The following is a 27,438-nucleotide window of genomic DNA, read 5'->3' as shown; positions in this document are numbered from 1 at the left end:
GTCACGACAATAAAATTTAATATCTGAAAAGATATTGCAAATGCCACTAACGCCATCGATATTCAGTATTATCAAAGCAATCAATATTCAATTACATAGCGGATACTCATGAATTAATTGTGAAACAACATTAGCCAAACGATCTATTAATAATATGACGAAATTGCAAAATCGAGTAAAACATTTAGTATGCAGAGATATAAAATATGCATATTTATTGAAAGTAATATAAATACAATAAAATGATAATTATCACATAAGATAGTCAAGAGCGCTGCATCGAGTGCACGTTTGAAAGTCTCTGAGCTTGGTCCATCACAAAATTTATTGTTTACTTTAGTAACTTGCATAATCATACATGATCGTCAGATCATTGAATTAATATTGGAAAAGATTAGACTAAGATATACAATTTTCAGCATTAAAGTAGCCGAGAGCCGTGAATATATCGAACTTGATCGACTTCTCAATTCGATCATTTCAAGCGTACAATTCTCGTATTTGTAATATCATTCTATCCTTATTACACTTTATTCCTCTCATATCATAATCTAGCCCAGATCGCTTTGCAAACCTTTTTATATCATAGAAGCAATTTTATATGCTATAATGAACACTATATCTCATTCTATTAAAATGAGATATTTTACTTCGATAATTCATCAATATTTTGACACAATACTGCACAATATAACATAGAAGCATGGCTTGAAACTATAGATGATACATGGTATTTTTTAATATATAATGCAAAAAAAATTTAAGTGTTAATCTGATTATAATTAGACCGCACTGTCTAATCATACGGAATGTGCAAATCTAAAAAAGATTAATAATAATTAATGATGAATGTTAGCGCTGTCTCTCAAATAAAATATTTTATAAGCAGGAAATGTTTATTTTCGTATTAGAGATGCTAATCGCTTTGTTTGTTAGCTATAATATATATATATATATATATATATATATACATACTATAGCTAATATATATATATATATATATATATATATATATATATAAATATAAATTAATATATTGAAAAAGAATATTTGTACAAGTTTCCTGCTTACAGATAGATGTACCTTGAACACTTTTGTAGCAATAAAGTAGGATGTAATATTTAAGGCCATATGGACTTGATTGCGATGAAGATTTGAGTAAGCATAGGCTAAATCCAACTTTCGAACGAACATCATTTCCGGCCAATAGACGTATATACCTTTTGTTAACGAAACAGCGCAACTTTCAGTGATTTCCAGCAAAATAAATTGTGCGGTTGAGCAAGATGAAAATAATTTATCCTATTGAAAGTTCCTTAACAATACCGTTAGATATAAGAAGCTTAAATTTAGTGGATAATAAAAGTCGCAATTTCTCGATAGAAATAATAGAAATAAGAAATTTATTGGATATGAAGGATAAGACATCTTGCTGTGAAGGGATACGGACGCAGGTAACAGAACCAATCACTAAATTATTATTATTGAATAGGAATTTCGTGTCAGGTATTGGAAGAGTTATATGTATTTTGTTTCCGAAGAATTTTCGGTGCAAGTTTCTTTATATTGCATTTTTATCTTTAAAAAAAAAGTTTCGTTCTCGAAGCAATTTTTATGTAAAATTTTACAAAAAAGAATGCTGGACGAGCCTGCTTCAACGGATAGGATCGAGTCGAGGAAGATAAAAACGCGTGACGGCATTTTTTTGGGAAAACTCAATTTAACGGTCAAGTTACTGCATGTTTCGGCTTAATGCTAAATGTCAGCGATATTATTCTCCTCGTTCTCGACTTTCCTCTAGGGAATATATATGGAATGCTAATCGGGCGAGACGACGTGTGGCGAAGGGTCTGCGTGCTGGCAGTGTCATTTTTGTCATAGCGTGAACAAACCGTTTCTTTTTTTTCTCTCTTTTTTCTTTCCCCATCTTCACCGTACGCATTTTAGCTTGCCTGCTAATATCCGGCGAGGTCGGCGAATGTCTGATCCATCTCATCGGCAATCGCTTTGTATTTACAGCGCTCGTTTACCAGCACGTCTGCAATGAAAAGGGAGGGAATGTGGTATTAGTGGACGATATGATGGTTAATCGAGTGTATATTTTAATATTTTTAATTGGAAAGAGAAAGAGAGAGATAAAGACCGTGTAGACCCTGTAATTAAATATTTTGAATGATCGTTACATTTGTAATGCGGCTTATTCAAAGTGAAAGGAAGGAGAATTATGTTCAGGAACCGACTCAATTATCTAAAATCTAAGAAATAATTATTTTTCAAATATTCATTTTACAATGATAGAATATAAGATCTGTATAGGTATGGGATATATTTTTAAAATATCTTAGCTCATTGAAGGATAGAGTATATTTTATAGGTGAAAGAAAGAAGTACATTGGATTCTATATGATAACTTTATTGTCCTAATTCTCTGAAGTATTAGAAACAAAAATAGCCTTATACAGTTTTTCAACAGTTTTATAAGTCGCAAGTTACTTATAATGGGAAATAATTAAGTTTTAGAACTCAAGAATATTCTATTAATAATACATACAGAATTATCAGATGTACTGTACTTTTTTTGCTCTACTTACTTCGTGCTTGATTATTAAAACAAAATAATGCAATTAGAATTATGTTAGAATTTCTGTTCTTAATTTTGATCTAAATAGTTTTCGAAATAAATAATTAAATAAATAAATAACCACGGCTCAGCAGCTGCCATTGCGCACGAAAGCCAGAAGTAGAGTCGTCGATAAATAAAAAAAAAAAGGAGTATATTGAACGCGGAACGTATTTATAGTACATTGATTTTAATTACAATAACGAAATACGCATTGGGTGGCCAATGCCATGACTTGACCGCGATCGAATCGGGCGCATGATATTGATGTACACGACCAAATAATTCGACAGCGGATACTCGATAGCCGATTTAACCAACCAATTCGGTGAAGGTGAGGTCCAGGTCGTCGCAGATGTATTTGTACTTTTCCTTCTCGTGGACAAGCTCGTCTGCAAGAAAACGTAGTATCATTAGAATGTTTAGCTACCGTTCATCGAGTGTACTTGGATACGTTTGGTCTAAGTTGAATGCATTAATCATTTGCACAAACCGTGAGATAAGAAAAAAAATAGAAGATGAAAATATCATGAAACTTTAATTTTCGAGTAAATGAAATATTCAGTTTTTAAGCGGTGAAAAGAAGATATATAGAAATATCTCATATAATTGTTTAAAGATTTCTTTCAGAAGGCGTTCAGTAAAAAAATGGTTTTAGCAGCGAGCGGGTTAAAAAGCGGGTAACTTACGGAAAATTTGTTAAGCGCAAGCTAGATTTGTAAGAAAGGCTATCGGTATCTTTTTTTTTTTTTTTGTTGAAGCGTTAGGAGGATAGTTAATAGCCGCGTTATACGCCATAGAGTTCGAAAAACGCCATATCCAGGCCGTCCCCGACCTCCTTGAATTTTTCCTTTTCAGTCACCATCTCATCTGCAAGCATTGCAACGTTATAAATAACCGCAATTTAGTTATACTTTGGTCACTGATGCATGATGTGTAAAATGCTTGAAAAAGAGTGCCGAAGAGATTAGAGTGTTTGATGTTAAAATCGCGCTAAAGGCAGGCATGTGAGACTGTGGATCGGCCAAGCGAAATAGCAGTAAGAATAATTGCATTTAAATATAATAATAACGCGAATCTTAATATGTGCGACTAAAAGCGATTTTATTTTCATCCATATCTATTACAATGATATTTGCTGAATTCCTCTAGTTAGGTATAATTTTTATCTTAATTCATATCTATTATGGAGCTATTCTTAAATATATTTCTCTAATTAAATAGTTTATTCAAAATAGCTTTCATTTTTTGCAATATTAATAATGTAATTGATGATTATGTCTGTATATTACTAAGGGAAAGATTTTATCAGTATCAATCAGTGTAAATTGTACAAATAATTGAAAGATATATTTATAAAATCATAATTTTATGATAGAAATAAAAGACAATCGTGAAGTTCTGATATTAAAAGGAGATATGTCATGCATTAAATAGCAAAATTGGGTTAAGCGAATTTACTCACCGTAAATAAAATATACGTACCACATTTTCTTCTCATCATGCAATTTGTTACGAGGTTGTCTTACAACAAGGCGACCACAATGTTATCGCGTGGACAGTAGTTATATGTCTTTATGTTAACGGTGTGGAGGATTAATGTTAGCGCAGGTAAAAAAAAAAATAGATAAAAGTAAAAGACTAACAACACAACGAAAACAAACGACACACTCTTTTTTCAAAATTAAAATATATATTATAAACAGTTTTATAATAATAGCAATATATAATAATCAATTATTACAATGATATTAGTGTTATTATCATTCCATTCACTTTTTATTAATATTAAGTAAATTAATAAACTAAAATTCTCTTAAACTCAAGTATCTGCATCTCCATAATTTTAGTATTACTCAGAAAGAAAAGAAATGTGGCTAACAAAAATCAATGATAGGACATGTAGATCTCGTGATTGTGCTTTTGTCGCGATTATTTTTTTTTTTTTTTTTTTTAATAACGCTTGCTCGCGGCGACGTTAACTTGGAGAACAAACGGTCGCGATGTCTCCGGGTGGCCTTTCGATAACGCACATTTGTTACTGTATATTATGTTAGTTCATCGTCATCTTCGTATGCATAAATAAAAATACAATAATATCTCACTTTTACGAGATATATGATTCGAAATGATTCGATATTCCCAAACGGGATATTAGTTGATCAACGACGTGACGTTGACGTTACATGCCATCGTATTTAAAAGTCACGTAACACAATTAATTCGCTTATTAACTATAATTGTATCAATGCGTGCGCGCAATATCGATTTGTACAATATAAATCAACGTAACGTTGACGAACCATGAAAAACTAATTACTAAAATCGAAACGCCTTTTCTCTGAAAGGCGAAATGTTTGTCATCGTTAGGAAGTGCGAATTTGATCCATTTTATTATGCAGCTTCATGATCGCTCAATTATCATGCGAGAAACAATAATGTACATGCATTTATATATCGAAACAGGAAGAGGACGATGCACGTTTCTACATCAAAAGGCCATCCAAGAATATGTTGCAGGAAAAGTGCTACAAAAATAACCATAACGGATTACGACATCGAGGTCGGGGCAGTAGACGCGACATAAATTGCGCTTTTTTTTTTTTTTCAATAGAAAGAAGAAAAAGATTGGAAGAGAAAATTTCTGCACGGAATTAGCGATGCTCGATGGTGAGCGTGAAGTAGCAGTAACATTAACGGCAACTGTATCAATTAACTAATAATAATAATGATAATAATAATAATAATAATAATAATAATAATGAGCGTACTATACGCTGTGAAGTGGAATATCGGATATGCGTTATTTCGACGATCGATCTTTGTTTCCGATCTCTCATTCGCTGTTATGTTCAGAACGGAGCACATTCCCTGCATCGAGGTTTGATGTTGGCCGTGGTTAGTATTTATATCATAAATATATACAGGCACGATCGGTAAAAAATATCGGAATGACTCAGCTGGCACGGGAAGCTACGCTGCAGTATGACAAAAGAGTCAGTTGCTTCCCTGTTTGTTATTTTAAATATTATGCGCTGATACCAATTTTCTTGTAGGCTCGAAGTTAATTAAACCGCTCTACATACATGACACGCACACACATAGGCCAGATAATTGTCGGTTGTTTCGTATCAAAGAAATAGGAAATTTGAATTATGGCAATACTATATTGATAATACGGTCGTAACTGTTTGATCGGATATTGCACAACGAAGACAAAGACGCATTATGAAAGTATATGTCTCGAAAAATTGCTTGGGTGTTTGGCAGTGGAAATCTTCCTAAATGCACGGTTCTAATTGCATTCGTCGTCTTTGCTTTCATCGGCGGCAATGAGAAGATAACGCGACGCGAAGATATCCCGATAGAAAGCTAACAAATGAAAGAAACTGACGAATCTCTTCTCGCGCGAGCTGAGCCGCGTGGAATGCGGAATGTAAAACTATGCGAAAAGTAAATGAGCACTTTGTTTCCCTCCATTATATACAAGCCTGCCACGCGTATTTTTGTACCGGGAGAAGTACGCGCAAATTCGATGAAATGCTCGACTGGGAGTATCAATTAAAGAATAAAAAAAATTTTCGTAAGTCATTTCTAAAAGATTTGTTACTCAATCGATTTATCTTTAATGGGAACCCGACATTAGATGCGAGATGAGTCGAGCGCAGTTTACTATATATAATTATATATAGTACAATGTTATATATATAATTATATAATAGATTGTACTTTTTTTTAACATCGTCTTTGGCGCATAAAAAATCACGCTCGAGAAAATTGGTTCCAATTCGAATTTCTTCTCTCGATACAAACAATTCGGTCCGTCTCGATTCGACTCTGTTTCTTTCAGTCTCCGCCTCTCTAATTTCTACTCATTTATTCCTCCCACGGCCAGTAATCGTTTTCGTAACGAATTTAAATCGCAGTGATGGAAGATGCCTCAAACCAGTCGTAACTGTGCTTCAGTTTTCCTTGAATTAAAAATTTTAAAGGCAGAGACTAAACTAAAATTCAAAGCTAAAATCAGATTTAGAATATAAATAACTTCGTATTATACATACGGAATCATTCTGTCGTCTGTTTCGTCATATTTCTTGTTCTTCTATCTTTTACATCCTTCCTTTTTCCTTCTATCGTATACCGATTCTTTCATTCTATAATCTTCCTTATGCTTCCTCTTGCATGCGTACACATATACACACACGCACACACACACACACGCGCGCGCGCGCGCGCGCGTTTTCTTCTCTTCCTCTCATCCTACATCAGTCTCTGTCTTGCATCACGCGCATACAAATAGACACGCGACACTCGACATATACTCATATACGCATACACTCATATATACATACATTCGACTCATACAAACACGCATAATACGTACACGTATTGCGGATGGACGTAATGGAGGGTATAAGGCTAGCCTAAAGACTGCATTTTTATCCGTTAATATTAAAGTGTGCACCACACACGAAGCGTTCGCGCCATAACGACGTGTTTGTTTCTCATTCACTTCTCGTTGCCGCCGTTCTGCTATTTGCTGGCATTTGTTTCTCTTTCGTTCTCTCTCTCTCTCTTTCTCTCTCTCTCTCGGATGTTCTCGCTCTCTAAACGTTCTATGTTATGCGTTTTTTCGTCCATCGCGAAAAATACGATCTACATATTCTGGATGTCATGCAGGGTGGCTTCCATCTCTTCCTGGAGCAATTTGTTTTTCTCTCTCTCGGCTGCGAGGTCGTCTGCAAAGATCACTGGTTAAAGGGAAGTAACACACGGCAAGCCACACGCGAGCGTAACACACTGCGTTTCGGCGGTTAGATGGATCAATACGCAAATAAAATATGGCGCACACACACGCACACACACACGGTAAAAAGATGGGAGGGTATCCTTTACGATTGTCGAATCGTTATATCATTAATATATAATTCGAAAAATTCATTAAGATAAATTAAGAAAAAATTAATTTGAGCTTTCTAGATAAAAACATTCTTGTTACTAATTTCTTTGGTCCATTATAAAATTCATAAGCAGTTAATCATTGTTTTTTTATATTGTTTTGGTCTACAAGCAATTGATATCAGAAGTTCAAATCTTTTCAAGTATGCATGGTGATTCTTTAAAAACCTAGCTACTTGAATAGAAAATGATTTCTGATTATTTATCAGCCTGTACAAAGGCCTGTTTTCCTGAATTTCTTTCTCTTTCCGCATAATAAAAAATTTAATTCGTATTATAAAATCATATTTGAGATAAAAAGTGTCTGTATTAACACATGTCAATGTGTTTATTTAAAAAAATCTAAATATTCAAAAATTTCTTGAATTCGGATAAATCATATTACAAAAAAAAAAAAAAAATAGAATAAAAATAATTAATATGTCAATGTATATGTGTTCCTTTTTAACATACGCACCTTCGAGCCTATCAACTTCCTTCTGGAGTTTCTGCACGGATCTCTCCGCGAACTCGGCACGTGCCTCAGCCTACGCAAATATAATAATTTATCAATAGGAAATTCGCACTTTCATGAAATTATCCATCGATTTCAAAGAAAGAAATAGAAAAAGGAAAAACAATTATTCATTTTAATTATCTTACGGAATATGCATGAGTTAGATATATTATTCAATAAGACTTTTAATCATTTCGTTTCGTTTCCTTTTTTTGAAATCGTTGAGATAATTAATAATCAGTAACTATTAAACGCTTCACGCCATGCAAGTAAAACAAATTTCACGTCACACATGACCGCAGCTGCATATGAATCTAAATCTAGGCTTTGAAAGGTTTAGTTGCGACACACTGTATTGCACGATTAATATGCTATTATCGAGAACAATGCCTCACTCTCTCTCTCTCTCTCTTTTTCGGACTATACACTGACTAAAAAAGAAACTTACGATACTTGACACGTTTGTATTTATCTCGTATCTCGTGCGATCTAGATTTCTAGATATTTACACGGAAAGTTTCATGTGTGTTTTTTTCATAGATTTATACTTTACGTACAAATTAGCAAATTAAAATTATTTTCTCTTGGAGTTACTTATCATATTTAAGCATCACATTTATTTTATCTTACATCAATTTTATACATACTTTTACTACGTTTTATTAGTAATATAATCGAGATGAAAGTAGCAATTTTCCGATATACGTTTATTTTACTTCATAATAATCATCATAATCCTGTTCGCTTTCACTTACCTCTTTCAATTGACTATCGAGAATCTTCACTTGGCCCTCGAACGTCTCCTCTCGTTGCGTCGCCTGTTTTTAGTCAAGCACAACAAAAGACAAAACGAGCTTTCGTTAGTTCATCACACGCAGAAAAGAACATTTAGTTACTTCTTAAAAAAAAAAAAAAAAAAAAAAAAAAAAAAAAAAAAAAAAAAAAAAAAAAAAAAAAAAAAAAAAAAAAAAAAGGATTCAAATGCAAAACGATAGGGGCGCGCGAGTTAATATTTTAGTGGCAAGACCTACGACGCGAGGATGGATCACTCATTCATCAGAAAATGCAAAGCAAGACACTCCCAAAGGATTTCTACCTCCTTTAGACGTGTAGTAAGGGTCTTAATTTGGTTCTTGTATTCCTCCTCGCGCTGGTTGGCCTATGTACAATTACGTAAATATTATTTCTCATACGATGATTTTTTTTTTTTTCAGGACGCGCTGGCTATAAAACATCTTATAATCTCGCTTAATGTATTTATCTCAAAATTTATTACGATTAACGCTCGGTCCAATTATCGGCACATATTTCTTGGATAATTTATAATTTACGGTCAAATTATTAGATATTATAAAAACGGTATATATCTTAATGTACTTTCTATCCATAATATTTTCCGACAGTTTAGGCACGGATTAATTGCTCATTAAGAAAATAATTGTAATATAAAATGAGAATTGGGAAGGCGATATAATTCACGGAATTATATGTTCCGTTCTGATTATGTTATACATGGCGCGTAAAATGAATCATTTACCTTTTCCTCGGAGACCTCGAGGGACTTCAAGTTATTGCCGACGACACGCAATTCTTCTTCAAGCTCGACAATCTTGCTGTAAAGTTAATTAACTATTTAATATTGAAATTTGTGGATCATTACAACGCGTAAGAATAAGATATCACAATTGCAGACAAACATTTTCGATATTTTTATACATATTTTTTATGTTTTTAAATTATTGTATCAATTTAAGAAGAAATTATGACGTACAGTAAATTAATAAAATTTATCTCAAAAAGCGAGCTAAAAATTAAGATAAAGGAAAATTCAAATATTTTGAAATTTCCTTTATCGATAAAAGTACTTTTAAGTATTTTAAGTGGTTCACAGCCAATCAGAAGGCTTATTAGAGATAAAAGAGAATATCTAAAGTCTAAGTTTCTACCGTAACATCTAATTTTTTTGTTTACTGGTGAGAAATTTTTTGTTTTTCTACATTTTTCAAAATTATATATTGAAATGTTCGTCTGTAATTTAAACTTCTGGAAGGATGTAACAAGCGAATGACGGCAAAGGAGTCGCATAGTGTTGCACGATAGGAGAAAAGGGATACGGTGAACACATGCATGTGATTGCACTTACGATTCGGAAAGTTCGGCCTTCTCTTCGGCGCGTTCAAGATCCTGTTCCATCATGACTAGTTTCCTGGCAACCTGTGATCAACAGCCACACGTGTCATGCACAAAAGCAAAGGTGATGGAAGTGGGCACAAAATAGTAATAAAAAAAAAATAATAATAAAAAAAATAAAAAAAAATAGCTTAGCATGGTGTTAGCATGCAGAGACACATATAAATCCGGTGTCATCCTGGCTCCTAGGACTCCTTTGAACCAACTTAAGAAAGATTAGTCGAGTGCATTGTGTGCCACAACGTTAACTAAAATTACATGTAAGACCACATCCATAGGTAATTTTTAAGAGACATGTGAAGAACAGCTAATTAAATATGACAAGTAAATTTCGAATCTATTTCGATATTATAGGCATATTAAAAAAAAAAAAAATCAACCGAAATTTGATATAATTCAATGTAATAATTTTGGTCTATTTCCCTTGGATGTAGACGGTGTCGTAAAAAAGCCATTATTACTATCGGGATATTGTGTAATAAGCTTCTATAGGACGATAATCTTAACAATTAAATTTACGGTTTCGTAATCCTGGCTTTTCACTAGGGGGAAAAAAACCTTAAATGATACATTTCACAACAGCTCTTTAATGGTGGAATGCGATTACGAAAAGTATCGTTATCGTGCAAGATGAACACGGGCGTGGTTAAGGGATACTCCCGCATCTTCCTCCTCGTCGTCGTCGCCGCCGCCGACAGACGCGTTGGGCTAACGGTGCTGTCAAAAGTTACGGGAGCGAGTCGAAGCACGCTCGGCGATCTGCGTAATGCGATGCGAAAAGAAAGGGGGCGGCTGGGTGAGATGAGAGGAGAAATACCACGGGATCGTTCGCACTTTGGGCAAAAGATGCCTAATAAAACGATGCTTACGACTCTCCGGCCTCGGCACGCTCCTCGGCGCGTTCTAGATCGGCCTCAACCATGGCCAATTTACGGGCGACCTGTATAAACGACACACACATACGGTTTCTAACATATGTTGCCTTCCATCACCTCCTCCTCCTCCCTCTCCTCCTTCTCGGCGACCTCGCCGCCTCTGAAAGCTCCGGAGGCGGCGGGATGGCGAGACACCGGCGTCTCGTCGCCGTCGCCGTCGTCGTTGTCGCCGTCATCGCCGTCGTAGCCGTGATTGGAAGAGTTACGATCTTCACGAAGATTCTCTCTCTCCGTATGCGCTCCGTAAGCGTCTGCTGACGAGCTCGCGGAAATTCACAGTATTCGCGCGGTGGCATTTGCACTTTAACCCGCGGACATGCAAAACTGCAGTGAGGAGGAAAAGAGCCACGCATCTCTTAATTAAAAATGCGATAATAAGCTTCAAGTGCAGCTATTTGGAGAAAATTTATCGTTTTTTAATGCAGCCTCTTGGCAAAATTCAACGAGCGATTCCACTTTTCGTACGCTCAAGCATATTTCCAAAATTTCACTCGGATTAAAACATGTCGTTAAGACGGCAGACTAAATTGTTGCATTAACGCCGATTTTCTCCGAGCAATCTTTTTGAACGGTCGCAAATGAGTAGCTTCTTCCAATCGGCCACGCCGTCGAGCAACGAACGATCAGAGATACAACACGCAAGTCGTGTCACGCAAATTGCAGCTCATTCCTGATGGGCTCGCAAGCGCATGTAAGAGAGCAATGTAGTCACGCTAAAGAAGAAGACCATCGTAGAGTGGAACTTTTAGCATCTTTCAGCAGTGGCTGACATACGTTAGCTGTGACTACACGTGCCGATTGTAACTCTGTTTTACGACGATCTTTTACTCATGCAGTACAACTTTCGCACAACCGCGACGCGATCGATCGTAAAATTTTCCCAAAGAAATTTAAACAAAGATTTGTAATTTGTATGGATTTGGGCCTCGTGTTTTCTCGCTCGTATCTCTATCATTTAACAAATTTTTTTTTTTTGTTACAGTTATCATGAACGATCTCTGCGCGAGACATAAAATCGTTTGTTACGTTGAATGAGATTCAGCGTAACAAATCGACGCATCAATCCGACTTTTCATAGTCGGTATAATTGCTCTGCGATTGACTCGTGCGATACTTGATAAAAAGAAACAATTGTGATCCCAAGGCAATGAAAAAAAGATTTCGTTCAAGATTTCATTGTTGAGAAAACGGGAAATCGACCTCAATCGCGTCGTTGATTTTAATTTATGATAACTTATAATTGTTTCAGCAAAATTCATCGATTTCGTAATATTTAAATCATTTTACGATGGAGTTGCGTCGCGTTTTCGCGAATGAATGACGAATAAGTCATTTTAAACATATATGCAAAAAAATGAAATTAACGAAGATATCGGCACACTCAGTTGCTGTTAGAACTTGTCGTCATCTCTGTCAATTTCTGTAACGGTTAGGCAGTTAGGTCGTTAATTAAGAGATCAAAATAGGCAATTGAAGGTAATCTATCTACTGAAATAATTAAATAAAAAATAGACGATTCGATTAATGCAACAGGATAAATTCTCGCACACGATTAGTTTTTTGCGCATACTATTAATTAACGATGATTTAACAAATTGCACAGGACGTCATCGGATGGAGGAGATAAATTCGTTGAAGTTACGGTGAGTCTACAAGTTCTGATGAAAATATCGAAGAGAGAAATTCTCCGATAACTATCCGATAACTATCAATTTGCAAAGATTTTTTTAAATCAAAGAATGATAAAATGCGATTAAAAATAAATAAAATTTACATTTCTCGAATTAATATTGCAAAAAAGGAGAAGAGATATGAATATGTGTGTCACGTATACATAAAGATTAGATAATTAAAATTATATTGATAGATCATATAATTTGCAATAATGGACGTATCATGCAGCATGGCTGGGAAAAGATTTCGAATCTCGTTGGGATATCTTATCTCAACAAGATAATATTGTAATCTCTGAGTAGATAAATAACAAAGCGTGTGTCACCGTAATTTCAACGTTGTCACGACCAACACCTACCATCACAACTCTCTCGTTATTTTAACGCATCACATTCGGAATTCCAGCAAAGCGAAACGCGCTCGTCTCAGTAAAAGACAAGCTTGACAAAAACAGCACCATATTTCGTTGAGCCGCGGAGCCGCGATAAAGCCCTCACGCGGTATTATCACAACACAATTGACGATACTTTTGTTAAATAAAACGAGGCCGGTCTCGGAGAAGCGAGCGACAGACCGAACATACGGACCAATCACCATGACGATTTTAATATCCGCCGAAGGGATCGAATTATTTTATCATAAACGCGCGTACGAACTTCTCCGAATTCTCGATCGCGCGGCCGTCTCTAATCTAGAAGTATCTAACAACAGGAATATATATGTAGCAATAACAGGATTAAACTCTATTTATGAAACTGGCACTTGAGACGTTTTATCGTAGCTTTTATCGTAACCGAGAAAAAACACTTGGAAATCACAGATACCCGATTTTACGTGAGATGCGCTGGTAAAACACTGCATTCTCATACGTATATCACCACTCTTTCTTTCTTTCTTTCTTTCTTTCTTTCTCTCTCTCTTTTTCTCTGTCACCGTTTCTTCTCGCGTAATTCCTACAGATCTCTAAATTCTTCTATACGTTAACAACAAGATGAAAAGACCGATTTTTTGGAACACTGCACTGTCGCGAACATGTAAAACTCTTCGAAAAGAAAAAAAAAAATAAAAACTTCACTTTTACTCGCAGGCCAGATCGCAATCACAGATCGACGATTCACGGTTTACCCTTGCTTTTCTCGAAATTTCACTGTGTAAGGCAGAACTCCGTACCTCCTCAACTTTCTTATGATCGATAGGAACCCTTGTTTCGCGACGCGCATAAACCACCCGCCCCGTTTTTCTAACGCGAATCTCGGCCGACCGACGAATTAACGAATGAGACACGCGCCTCTCCTCGCGACGGAGATGCATATCGAATCACGGTTGTTTTTGAGCACACAAAGAGAAGACAGAGAGTTATAGGGTTAGGCACTATTTTGACTATCGACTAGGAACCGTCATCGTCATGATTATCATCGTCACTGCATCCAACACGCTTGACAGTAGTAGTCGCGGGCGCGCGAACCTCATCGTATTTCTTGTCGGCTTCTTCGGCGAGGAACCTGGCTTCCTTCAGCTGGTTCTCGAGGGCGTCCATACGCTCTTCATCTGCCAAGCTGCGATTCTCGAGAATCTTGCGGGCGCTTTAAGATGGACACATGTCGAACGAAAGAGTTCACGGTTAAAAAAATTGATTATACAAGCGGGCTAAAATTAAAAAGATAGAAAATCCATTTTGGATGACTTGGTTGAAGAACACCTGTTCAGCTCAGCTCACAACGGCGGCCTACTACTTGTGATGTTTTCCTAAAAGATAATCCCGGAAAAGAACTACCAGACAGATTTGGACGATCTTTTTCTTATAGAGATTACTAATGAGGCGAAGATAAAATTCCGTTTTAGCAGAGATTTTTTTTATTTTTTTCCCATGAAGATGTTCGAGTAAATAGTAGATAAATATTTTTACATTTGCGAAAACAAAATATCGCAAAGTGTCACTGCCTTAACGTCTCAAACACGGTTGGCAGTTCGTTTCCGACAAAGGAAAATAAAGGGTTCTCTGGCCCTTATACTTTTCGCTTTCTTCGTCGGTACATGACCCACCTCCTCGTATTTTTTATCTGCCTCCTCTGCGATCAGTTTAGCCTGTGCTAGCTGCTGCTCCAACAAGGATACTCGGTCGTCCTCCATGTTGGTGCGGTTTTCGAGGGCCTTGCGTATCCTAATGATCGATCGTTCGTCGATTTTTAGAAACAAATTAATCGCCGTTGAAAGAATGATCATTGTTACACATTCCCCGATCATCAACTAATTTTGAATTTTTTTTATAAAATCCAATTTTTAATTTTTTTCTGTAACTTTCCAAATTTGTTTGAATATTAATTAATCTTTTCAGTTACAAAGACAATGCGCACTTCAATTTCTCCTTTGTGATAAACTATTGTGATAAACTATAAATAATATATTTCTATATTTTATAATAAATCATAAAAATAATATACATACTAAAGAAAATATTTAATAATTTTTCTCTCGTACGTGAGAAAGTATATATCGTATATAAGAAGTATAAAGCATGTACACGTCATTCGTTATCAACGACGATAAGCAACCCTGGCGTTATTTTAAGCATTTAAGTACTGTCGTCAAGAAATCATAATCAGCAATTAGATTTTCAAAAAATTACAAATGTATTTAATGACCATTCTTTATATTCAGTACTCTTTACGCACTTTATCAATATAAATTATAAAAATCAAATCGAATTGAAACAATATAATGTTCCAAATTCTTTCACAATACAAATTTAATTATTTTTCAAATAATAAATAATTAATGTAAAAGAATAAGAATTCAGAAATTATTTTCGATTGTAGAGGAAGAAAATGAGTACTATCAAGTAAATCATTGTCATGACGGATGTGATATCGTTACAAAAAATAAGTCAGGATGTGGTATTTCAAATCCACAAGATTTCATTTCGATTTCATTTCAAAGACATCTCCGAATGCAAAAAGAAAAAATTTATTGCAAACTATTTCTTTCTTATATTATCTTTTAAATTATATACATTAATAATTGACTGCTATTTTTACAATAATTAGGCAATCTCTTTGTACATGTATATCTATAATCGAAAGCGGAATTGATATAATAATTAGTGCGAATTTCTGCACTTATCATAATAATATATATGTGTAACTGGAATAAAAGAACTATTACGTTTGGCTCTATAATTGGCACAATGTTAGTCATACAAAATTGTAACGTTGCAAAGTTCAATAATTGAGTCATGAAAAGAGGAATCAAAAGACATTCAGTTTTTTCCTTGGATCAAGTTTTACAATATATAAGGTGATATAAAAATAATTACGAGAAATAATTAGTTTAAAAATAAAAAAGGAATATTAAAACTGTCACTCAGAATTATTATATATAAAATTTTCTATAATATTTATTACGTTATAATATGTGCGTAAAGAATACTCATAATAAATTTATAGCAGAAGTGATATAAATTATATATAAATTTTGAAATATTTACATATTCAGACTTTTATATCTTTCATTACTTTTGACATTAAAGAATCTCTGGTCATAAAGAATTGTTACGTTTCATGTAATTACACTAATCTTACAAAATATTATAATATGCAGAATTTATTAGCTTTAATTTTATAAAATAGAACAAAATTGAAACAGTAAGAATATTAATTTATATCACTTTTGCATTTCATTTGTAATTAATTTTTCGATAATTTAGAATTATTCGTACATAATACATAAGAATGATCAAGTGTAAAGCATTGTAAATCTTGTCTTTTTATAAATATTTCAATAACTATCCATTTATTAAAGGTCAACATTCATAATTGACTAGCTTGACAATAAGAATATAAAGAAATCTCATGTAAAATCTAATTGTACATATGTAATATTTGAGTCACTCTTAATCATTCTCAAAAAGATAAAAGAGAAAATGTATAACAATGAGCAGCTACTTTTTATTATCGCAAAACACACACACATGTATTTTCGTTATCATAAAAATAATATCAATTAAAATAATCATCAAAAAAAAATATATATATATATATATATATATTACATATTTACATCTCTTCTATTTTCTTCTCTCATTTATTGATAACTGCTCATTGTGGATAATATATAAGATGATCACTCGCACAAATAAAAAAAATTTGCAATATTTTCGTTGTTTGCATGATAGCGGACACTTACCGTTCGCTCTCATCGGCAGCTTGCGATGCCTCCGCCAATTTGGCAGTGGCAGTGGCAAGACGTTCCTCGGATCTCTCGAGGTCCTCCTCCAACAGTTGGATACGGCGATTCAAGGCGGCGACTTCAGATTCAGCCTGTAACACACAAGAAAATCCATTTTGAGTAAAATATAGGCTAAAAAAAATCTGTAATTTTTAGTCTTATATCTTAGCAAAAACGTAGTAACAACAATGTCATTTTTATGGATTTATGCACTTACTAAATTCAAATTCAAATTTGTTACACTATGAACATTCATGTACATATTGCATACATTCATATGTACGTATTTTCATAATAATGAATAAATGAATTGAAAAAAAATAAAAAGACAAAAGACAATAATCATAAAAAACTAACAATTGAAATTTAAATGTATGTGTTAGACAATTTTTATTAGAAATAATATAAAAACTGAAGAAAATAAAATACAATAATTATTAAATTTAATGATATTAAATATTATTATTTATGTAATTTAATGTAATTTAATTATATTTAATTAATGTAATTCAATTATATATTCAATTAGCAAATAGATAATATAATCTTTTGCTGCATATATGAAAAAATATCTCGCCAAGTTTGACGATAATTGAGGTAGTTTATATTTATATAAGTAATATAAGATGAAACAATTAATCCGCTGTTATTTCCTGCGGCTTATCGACACAACGGTTGTAATTATACTCATGTCGATGCTGGATTAGTAACGATCTTATATCTAATCTAATGCCGCAACGTACCGAGCGTGATCGGAGTTTGTCGTAACAAAGCACTCGCAGTTGGAGGTTCGAAAAGATTTCTGCGTGCATACCAATGATCCCGGGATGATCTCACGTGTCGCATAAAATCGGATCGAACGGATCATCGCCGTCATCGACCAAACTTTTGACTCGTAAACACACGTTACTTCACCGCTCATCAAATGATACGCCGGGATATCGCTCGCGATAAACGCTTCTAGATTTCATATTGGCGATATGAGCATAGATTGGATTTCTGATGTAATTATAACGTTCGTCATGGAAATATTTCAGACGATAAATAAAATCAGCTACGATTTTTTTAACAAAATGCTTATTTTTAAAGATCTAATTAGCAAAATTGAAATAAAATTCTGACAAAGTTGATTTAATTGGCTTTAAATAAATCTATCATTGATTGATATCACTTTTATAAAAACAGAAGCAATCATGTATTTATTATCAATGAGATGATATCTCTCCGTTTTCAATCATTACAGCTAGTATTACAAAATTAATACATGTTAATTAATTTTAGATCGTTAAGGAAGGCTTGATTTCAATCAATTATTTTCAAAAATATATATAATTTGTAATCTTGTTGGTATGAGACTAAGCGAAGCGTGCAATTTTGACGGATGTAAATTACTTAACGGTCGATTACACCTGTATCCGCGTATATAATTTGAGGCCCTTGTCCTCGTTAACTGCACCTGCCTACGATTGTACATCTAGTAAATGATCCTGATTCATCCCGTACGCAAAGAACGTTTCGTTTTACAACGTTACTTTATTATCGGTGCGTGAACTTGGTATTCATGGATTTCGGCACACCTATGTCGATTTTATGGGGATGATGTCAGCGAACTGCTGACATCAGCACGATTGCATAATCATCTAAACGTAACGATATTATAAACCGCGCAGACGAATCATAATTTGATTATTATTAGTGTTGTTATTATAATTTCTAATGATTTTGTTAATTAAGACAAGAGATGCTGCACGAGATGTGTGGAAATATGTTGTATCAATAATATCAGTCTAACTGAAAATAATCTAAATAATGAATAATATTGATGAAATAAATAATTTATAAATTTATATACGCATGTATTTATTAAAATAACGAGAACATTTTCTTACTAATTATGCTGATATATCATTTCTTTTGTCAAGTATCATTTCGACAAAATACGATATTTATTAAGAATATAAAAAAAAAAACATAATACACCCGGTTACACAAAATAAAATCCAAATGTATGTAATGTACAATGTAATAAAATTTTTCTCTTTACAAAATTTCTTTGTTTGACGTTTTGAAATGATTGCTTCGCGAGATCATATCGCGTACAAAAAACATTTACATTTATATTTATTCTATAATCTCGGTAGGGCGTTTCGCCTGCTACCATCGAACTTCCGCAACGAATTAACGAAGGTTCAACGAGTGTGGGATTCAACCGGCGTAGCTCTTCGTCGCTGTTCTACGCAACGTTACGCACGCTTTTGTATGACTTTAACCGACTCGATGCAACTTTGTGTTTGGAGGAAATCGGCACGCCCATTCGTACTTGTGCCGAATGAACAGGTCGTCGCATCGACGATGTCCATAGCAAGTGCTGGTAAGTATGCCAAACTTCCGCTTCACCCGACCCTTTCGTAGCCTTCCATCACGATCCATTTAATTCGTCCTGCAGTCTGAACGACGGCGATTATTAGGGATCGGTGATAACTTGATAAATCAAATATATTTTCAGATTGGATCGACGTTAAACAGTTTGATATTTTAACGACACAAAATCGAAGTGAAAGATCGGAAATCACAGTTTTGTTTTGGAAACGAAAATGATCGATTTGAACAATAAATAAGAAGCATTTTTTTTTTTTACTTGAAATGGACAAGTGACTTAAGATAAAATGGCAGTCTCTTCTCTTGTTTCTCTTCTCCAAGAAGTAATTCTCTAAAAATCATTTAAAAATCATTACTTTGCAATAATTTACACATTTATAAAAATCCGAGAGATCCCACGGACAAATAAGATCCCTAACTTTATTATCTTACTTTTGTCCAGTGTGCATGTGTAATCAAAGTCAACTTTCTGAGCTGAAAAGAATCGCGATGGACAATGTTATTTTGCTCACGTGATATTGGTAGAGTAGTCGCGTCGCGACTGCCATTTGTTTGTAAATTCGTTTCAAGGCGTCGCATGAAACGTCGAGAGGGAGACATCGGCATTCTGTTATGTAAACTTCTCGGCAATAGAGATACGGTCACTCCTAATCCACGAGATATCGCTTTCGCGCCTGATCAGTCCGCCGATGTGCGAGCAAATCAATAAGACTTGCGCCTTATCGCGCCTTCATATCCTCTCTGAACGACGATAGTTTATAATTGAATCAACCTATGATACGGCGCATCGCTCATTATCATTGCGTCGGAATCGAAAAAGGAGGAGGGGGGAGGGGAGGGGGAAGAAAAATTACGGTGTCGCGCGGTAATGCACTTCGCTGCTCCGCGACAAAAGCGTATTAATGCGATCTGATCGAGTCTGTCATGTTGGCCTTTAAAACGTGCCGCTTCTACACACTATCGAATGCAGTCTGCCGCGAATGCGCATTAGAATTTCACAATGAATTTTTGCATTGCTGCACCGGAAAATGAAGCGTGTGCGTTACATCACGTTGAAATGGAAGTATAGTCTTGCAGCCGACGACAGGAAAAATTCACGAAAATTTATCACATATGTCATTCTTTAACGTATATGGAATTTATATTTCATTATGTCTCCTATAAATGCAATAGATTTTCGTACATGATATACAAGTAGAAAATAGTTAATTGCAAAAAGATGGCTAGAATATACTAGCAGATACTAGAATATACTGAAAGAATATACTAAAATACGACAGGATATTGAAACGGTTGATAGGCTTCTTCGATACGGTCTGGTGACAAAACAAATGTATCTACATTCTACACGATAGGAACGACATATCCGGCATTTTATGCAAATATTTGCGAAAGTTGCTTTTAATGCTACATAATATTTTATCCTGAAATAAATACTGATATGTAATTGATAACGTAATGGAAAAAGGATGTAATTGAGATATTCTACTTTAAATATCTCTACTTTAAATCGCTATTAAATATCTGCAAATGTACAACAGACACTTTGCGACATATATTTGCTCAAGCAGAATGTACAACAATAAGCGACTGATAAATATTACTAGTGAAAAGCATGAAGTTTATTGAAACAATTATAAAAAAGAATTATCTTTCCTAAATTAATTGAGAAACTATTTCAAGTACTTACTGTTAGTAAGTTATTTATTGATTTATAATAAAAAAAAAAAAAAAATAAAGCGTTTAATACAAGAAATGTATTAAATATCTCCATTTCTGTTTCTAAATATAAGATATTAAACTTTTTTTTAAATTATTAGATATTTCAAAACTGCAGTTTTTTTTTTTACAAATATTTTGTAGCTTATATTCTTCGCTTATATTAAAAATCTCAAATATAGCTGAAAATAGCTGAAGGATGATTTAATTATTTTAATATCACGCGTGTCGCGGTGTATCTCACAACTTGGGCTTAACACGTTCGCACTTGTTGTCAAGAGTGATTTTGCGGATTAGCCGATTGTAACTCTGATGCCCGACGTCTTCGTGCATCTTGTCGAGTTGCGCGTGTGTTACGTTGCCGTTTGCGAACGAAAAAGGAGCGAGAAACCAGGCAAGATTGTGGTATAAATCCGTTAAATCGAGGCTGATGAACGCTCACCGGGAGGCTCCGGCTCGCCTCACTTGTGCACACTTGTGCCACGTAGCTGTATGCTTTTACGCATGCTGGCGTGCTCGTAAAGTAGGCAAAGTGACTTAATATATTGCAACTTCCGAGCTTTTCCCGTAATGATCTCATCTTCTCGTCGCGAAAAATTCTTAACGATCGTATCCATGACATAATTACATATCGTAAAACGTCACGATTCAAATTTCATTTCAAAAACTTTGCTAAAAATATACCTTTGTATGAAACTATTGTACATCCGCGAATCACAAATTTTTTTTTTTTTTTTTTTTTTTTAAATGAAAGGTGAAGCGTTTTTTAATACTCTCTAAATAACATATAATTATGATGTTTTATGATGTATAAGACATAAAAAAAGCATTAATGGAAAGATAGTTCTACATATACAAGTTGAATTTCAATGTTCACATAAAAAATACTATGAGAAATGTATATAATCTTTTAAAACGAACATGTGTAGGCAGTATAACAGATAATTCGAATATGGCATAAGTTTTATCATAAGAAAAACTTAACGGAGCCTCTTCTTGGAGGAATCTTAAACCCACAACTCAATACACCTTTATATTATATTTAGTTAGTTGCTGGTAATAAGTTACATATATATTTAATAAAGTTTTATGTATTAATTAAAACGATAAATCAAAGTGAGTCACTGAAACTGAAAATCAATGAGATTCAAAAATAAACATCTTACAAAAAGAAAGGTACAGCTAAATTTAAAAAACTTTTATAAATAAAACACGTGTTTGTGAAAAACTATGGATTGAACATTCATTTCTTTACGCACATTTATTCAAAGTTCCGATCGTTTAACACATTGAATCTGAAAAATTTAAGGAATAAAACATTATCGAGTACTTTAATAGCGCAAATACGATTCACTGAAGATAATTAAAGTTTCTTTAAAGTATATTTCGCAATTGTTTCCGAGTCTTGCTTATCTGTTATCAGATATATGCTATTTTGCTCCATATAACAGATCAACTCGTACAATAATGCTGCATATGAAAGCATTTTTCGAAAGACATATATTAGTAAGATAAATGCAGTACAGATAACTAATATATTTAAATACGTGTTGATAATTGATAATTAATATTATATAACTTTATAATTAGACAGTTTATATGTGTATATTATTATTCATATTTCAAATACGCAATATTGAATTGTTAAAAAAAAACTCGCATTATCTATAAATTTGTTGATGTGGATATTTAGACTCAATGATGAATCAATAATCGTATGATTCACTAAATTCGATACATATGGTTTTCCTAAAATTTCGTCGATTAGAAAGTTTATGTATCATGACGAATATCGTGGAGAATAAATCTCCGATGAATACCTCCAGTTATAAATTCTTAATATCTCATTATAAAGAGCTTTATTGAACCTATTATGTCGAAAATTCGTTTTTTGAGTCTCATTCATATTGACTTAACGAAATCGCTCCACTTCGGCCACGGACGTTGTTTATAAAGATTTTTATCTGTTTTCAAATTACCTGGCGCTTAATTGGCCGAGAATCGCGGCGCGTGAGGGTTTCGATAATAACATCCGGACATACGTCCCCGAAAGGTCCGATTCGCACGGATATCCGGTTCGCTCGGTCAGATCGACGATTGTGACGGGCTGTCGAGAGCAAGCTCGACAGTGATCGATTCGGTCGATCGCGAGCAAAGCTCCACGTTAATATTTTGACTTGCACACTTGGGATTCCGTCCGGAGGGGTAAGCGGCCTCTGACGAGCCGATCCTCAGCCGGTGTATCAGGAATGTCTCGAGAGTCGGCGTGCGCTCTCGACCCTTCTCCCCTCTCGCCCCGCTCGCACCCGCCCGTCGTGACTTAGCTTGACGAGGACGGCGACGGCGACGAGGTGTCGGACACTCGCGCGATCGATTCCGTAACCGTCGCGAACGCCGGCTCCGATATTCCGCCACTCGCATTCCTCGCCGCGATCGGATGGTCGAAGGGAACCCGGCGCAGAGAAATTCTTGGATTTTTCTCCTCGGAATTTGTATACCGTTCGTATCTAGATCAATAAAATGTACCGCCTGGAAGAAACCTGTTCGCAGATAATTTCGCTCTTCGCGAGTTATCCGCACGGATCTTTCTCCGTTATCATCGGCGAGCGATCGAGGCAATGGTGGCTCTCGTGTACCGCCGGCTCAGTGTTGATTATTGCCGAAATTGATATCTCGCGAAGTCACGATATTATCGCAGCGGAGAGAAAGGAAGAGGAAGAGAGAGAGAATGAAAGAGTGAGAAAGAAAGATAGCGATGGAAAGAGAGAGGGAAAGAGAAAGATTGCGGATGAGGGGGACGCCTGGAAAGTTTCCGAGGGTCGGTGCTCGCGGCAGGAAGAAGACACATGAAAGGAGCATGACGATCTCGGGGTTCACTCACTTCCTCGCGACGCATCACTTCCACCTGCAACCGCCTCTGATATTCCTCGCACTCATCCTTGTACTTCTCCATCTCCTCTTTCGTTTGCCTCATCTTCTTCTTGAGCACGTCAAGGAGAGTGCCCTGCACTTGCGCCGACATTGCTGGCCAGTAGAGGATCCCGCGCCGCGATGATGATGTAGCGTGTCACGGCAAAAAACGGCCGCGAATCGGAAGGGCACCGTGTGTACCGTGTACGTGTTTGCTCGTGTGTCTGTGTATATGTGCGGGAGGAGAACACCGCACACTGCACGGAACGCTCGGAACAACGATAACGACGACGACGACGACGACGACGATGACGCGGCCGGTCCGTGGAGTTCTCACGCGGATTCGGCCACGAAAAAATCGAGTGACGCACAAACGCGCGACGCGAATGAGGATGCGATCGGTATGTATCGTGCGGGCGTGTGTTTCGGGACGACCGGTGTGTGTGCGTGCGCGCGTGCGAGACAGACAGAAAGAGTTTCGTAGGGGGCAACCCGGAGCTGCGTCGTGCACTGACGACCACTGGCTGCTGTTACTGGTGGCGGCCACCGCTGTTGACTGGAGCGCAAGATGGCCGCCACCGGTCGTGACGCGCGTGCGCATCGCGTCCTTCCGTGCGTCAAGTAGTCCCTCCGGCGACCCTGCGCCTCGCGCGTCAAGGGCCGCCGGTGAGCCGCCGGTCCGATTTTTTTTTTTTTTTTTTTTTTTATAACGACGATCCCCGCGGATGCCGGTCGGACGGTGGCTGAGCGGGTTGTCCGCGAGCGGACGACGACCAGCATCGGCGGACCACGCCTGTTACGCGTCGCGCGTCACGGCGCGTCGACCGCGCCGGTACCCGTTTTTGCGACCGCGGCACAAATCGCGAGGCGCGCGCGTGTACGCCCGAGTATCGCTACGCCGATCGACGTGTCGCCGCGCGCAAAGCCCCGGAAATACCGCGCCCGTCGCGAGCGCGCCCAGCCGTTCGAATCGCTGGAGCCGACAACAATTCGTACGTTGTTTCGAGTTATTCTACCGTCCCCCGCCCGCCCCTCCCCTCGTTCTTGCTAGCTCTCTTTATCTCTGTTTTTCATTTTCTCTTATGCTTATACAAGCAAATGGTTCGGTTGATTACATTTTCTTTTATCTAATTTTGATCGAGATGAGCGCAGCTTTAGAGTGGATCAATTATTGTAATAGTTGAATGATTTTCTAAATATTGGTAATTGTCTTCGACCAGCCTTAAATATATTTCAATTTTCATCATTTTCATTATTTCATTATACTTTTAATAATTATATATTATTATATTATAATAATTTATTTTCCGATACGAATAGCTCAGATATAATATTGTTGCATTATTTCATAATAAATTTCCGCGTTGAAATTAAAAAAAAAGTTTTGGAAATTTTGGAAAACACAAGATAACATTTTTTACAGAGCAAATCAATCAAATTTAATGATTAATGAATCAATGAAATGATTTAAATATTGAATGTGAATGCCGAACGCGCTTTAATTCGCATTTAACTTGCTCCGATCTCAGTGCCTCCTCTGGTCAGTCCGAGAAGCGAGATGAATCGCTCGAATCATTCTGTCCTTAAAGCGGGAATTTCAAACGCTTGTTCTCCGTTCGTATTCCGGAGTTGTATTTCCGCGCTGTAAAAAAGCGCAATCTAATGAGGTTGATTCGTAATCCAATATACCGCGTCGCGTATCGACACGTGTAGCATTCTGTGATGAATGTCTTTTATAAAGCTGTTCTCCCGCGAAACCATTCACGAGCCTTTAGAAATTATAACACGATAAAGTCGTCCCCCTCTAGTAATGCAATTCTGGTTTATAGGTTGCGTGGTGACCTCGCAGCAACGCGTTTGATACATTCAGCACGTGGCAGCTCGGATGATGATGTCTAAATTATATATATGCGTTCCTCCGCTCAAGAGCAATACCAACATACTGTCATTATCCATTGTAGCTGCAATTTGACGTACTTATCTGTATATCGACTCTTCTGTGCAATGCGTATTTTTTAATCGCACTTTAATACGATAACGAAAACTGATATTATACAAGGAATGTCACACAGAAAAGCTGATGTACAGTCAGATAATTTCCAAGGTTAATTTCAGATGCTGAAATCATGTCACTTCCATATTGCGAAACGAAACGACGCGAATGATAACGCATGCATTTAGCTACTTGGTCACTCAAAGAGAAGAATATAAATCTTTCCTGATTGCTCTATTGATCATTGTAGTTTCTCTTCAAGTTTGCGAGAAGCGTTATTTAAATTAATGTCGTTATCTCTAAAGCAATTGAAATTAAAGTTCGATGACTAATTATAAACATAAAAAAAAAAAGAAAATAAACTAATTCATTGTTGCACATTGATTTCTGAAGATAATTAAGATATAAATATAAATTCAGCTAAGCTCGTATGTAATTAAAGTTCATAAATTCATTACAAAGCTTATTGCGATAATTTTCTTTGAATCTGTCATTCGAACTAAAGACACCTGATGCATTACATATTGATTCTAATTAATACGATGCACTCGGCACTACAGTATGATTACGGATGTCCCTCACGTTTCGATTAAATTGAATATGACGCAAATCTTTCGTCATTGTAGAAACATGCGATAAGCATGAAGGAGTGCAATATAACACATCAAAGCGAAACGTAAAAGACTGAACATACGTTAATAAACTCTTATCATAATAACTCATATCACTTTTTTCGTCGTTTGTTCATATCATATTTATATTTTTGTTGTAGATCGGAACATTGAAACAACCTTATTGTAGTCTATTTTTATATAATTCATGTTGTACAACTAGTAATTAATATACCGTTGATATTTAATTAAACGTGCACGCGATCGTAATTAATCTCCATTATCGCGATTTACATTTTTAATAGAATGATTCTTGTTTACTGTTTCTGCGTAATCCTGTTAATCCTGATTTAAATTTAAATTTTTATAATATTATTTTGATTAAGAAAATCTCTTTAGAAGTATAAAAGTTTTTAAAAATATAAAAATTTTTGATCATATACTATAAAATAATTAACTATAATTTAATTAATTTTCCATGAATAATTTCAAATGTTAACGCGATGTTAATCTCTTGAATCACTTCACTTCAAGTTTAGATATCAATATTTTGCATAAAATCTTGCTGATGTTTTGTAAATCAAAGTACACTATATTCGTGAAGTCCAATAAATTCTAACTCAAGTTTACAAAACGGAATGTTCATTTTCGACGCACGTTAATTTTGGCATATTTCTGATTATAAATTTTGTTAATCTAAAATTCCGACAGGAGGTATTCGCATCTGT

The 27,438-nt window shown here is 35.5% G+C and overlaps 1 protein-coding gene and 1 long non-coding RNA gene across 19 annotated transcripts in view; one reads left to right on the top strand and one right to left on the bottom strand.

Moving 5' to 3' along the window:
- Positions 1-198: 198 nt before the first annotated feature.
- Tm1 (tropomyosin 1) overlaps positions 199-27,438 on the bottom strand; it is a 38,424-nt gene continuing 11,184 nt past the window's right edge. For 3 of the 18 annotated variants that reach the window (XM_089079431.1, XM_011633904.3, XM_011633893.3), the window contains 7 exons: positions 17,057-17,190; positions 14,918-15,035; positions 10,219-10,289; positions 9,613-9,688; positions 8,831-8,893; positions 8,037-8,106; positions 6,742-7,359 (listed from right to left, as the gene is read on the bottom strand). In XM_089079431.1, coding sequence (XP_088935557.1) covers positions 7,277-7,359; positions 8,037-8,106; positions 8,831-8,893; positions 9,613-9,688; positions 10,219-10,289; positions 14,918-15,035; positions 17,057-17,190 — 615 coding nt within the window. In that variant the 3' untranslated portion in view covers positions 6,742-7,276. Of the gene's footprint in view, positions 2,039-2,397; positions 3,013-3,309; positions 3,491-6,741; positions 7,360-8,036; positions 8,107-8,830; positions 8,894-9,171; positions 9,235-9,612; positions 9,689-10,218; positions 10,290-11,134; positions 11,206-14,339; positions 14,458-14,917; positions 15,036-17,056; positions 17,191-24,077; positions 24,632-27,438 lie in introns of those variants that run through there. The other 15 variants (XM_011633899.3, XM_011633888.3, XM_011633905.3 and 12 more) reach the window with 13 other exon arrangements.
- On the top strand, positions 24,969-26,461 carry LOC148936131 (uncharacterized). Its single transcript, XR_016139839.1, has 2 exons — positions 24,969-25,098; positions 25,936-26,461. It is a non-coding gene; the product is annotated as an uncharacterized LOC148936131 (long non-coding RNA).

The sequence above is a fragment of the Pogonomyrmex barbatus genome, unplaced genomic scaffold, assembly GCF_055798465.1.
Source record: "Pogonomyrmex barbatus isolate J1 unplaced genomic scaffold, ASM5579846v1 scaffold3, whole genome shotgun sequence".
NCBI classification, from domain to species: Eukaryota; Metazoa; Arthropoda; class Insecta; order Hymenoptera; family Formicidae; genus Pogonomyrmex; species Pogonomyrmex barbatus.
The sequence above is the reverse complement of the archived record's forward strand: the minus strand, read 5'-3'. Positions and strand labels throughout refer to the sequence as shown.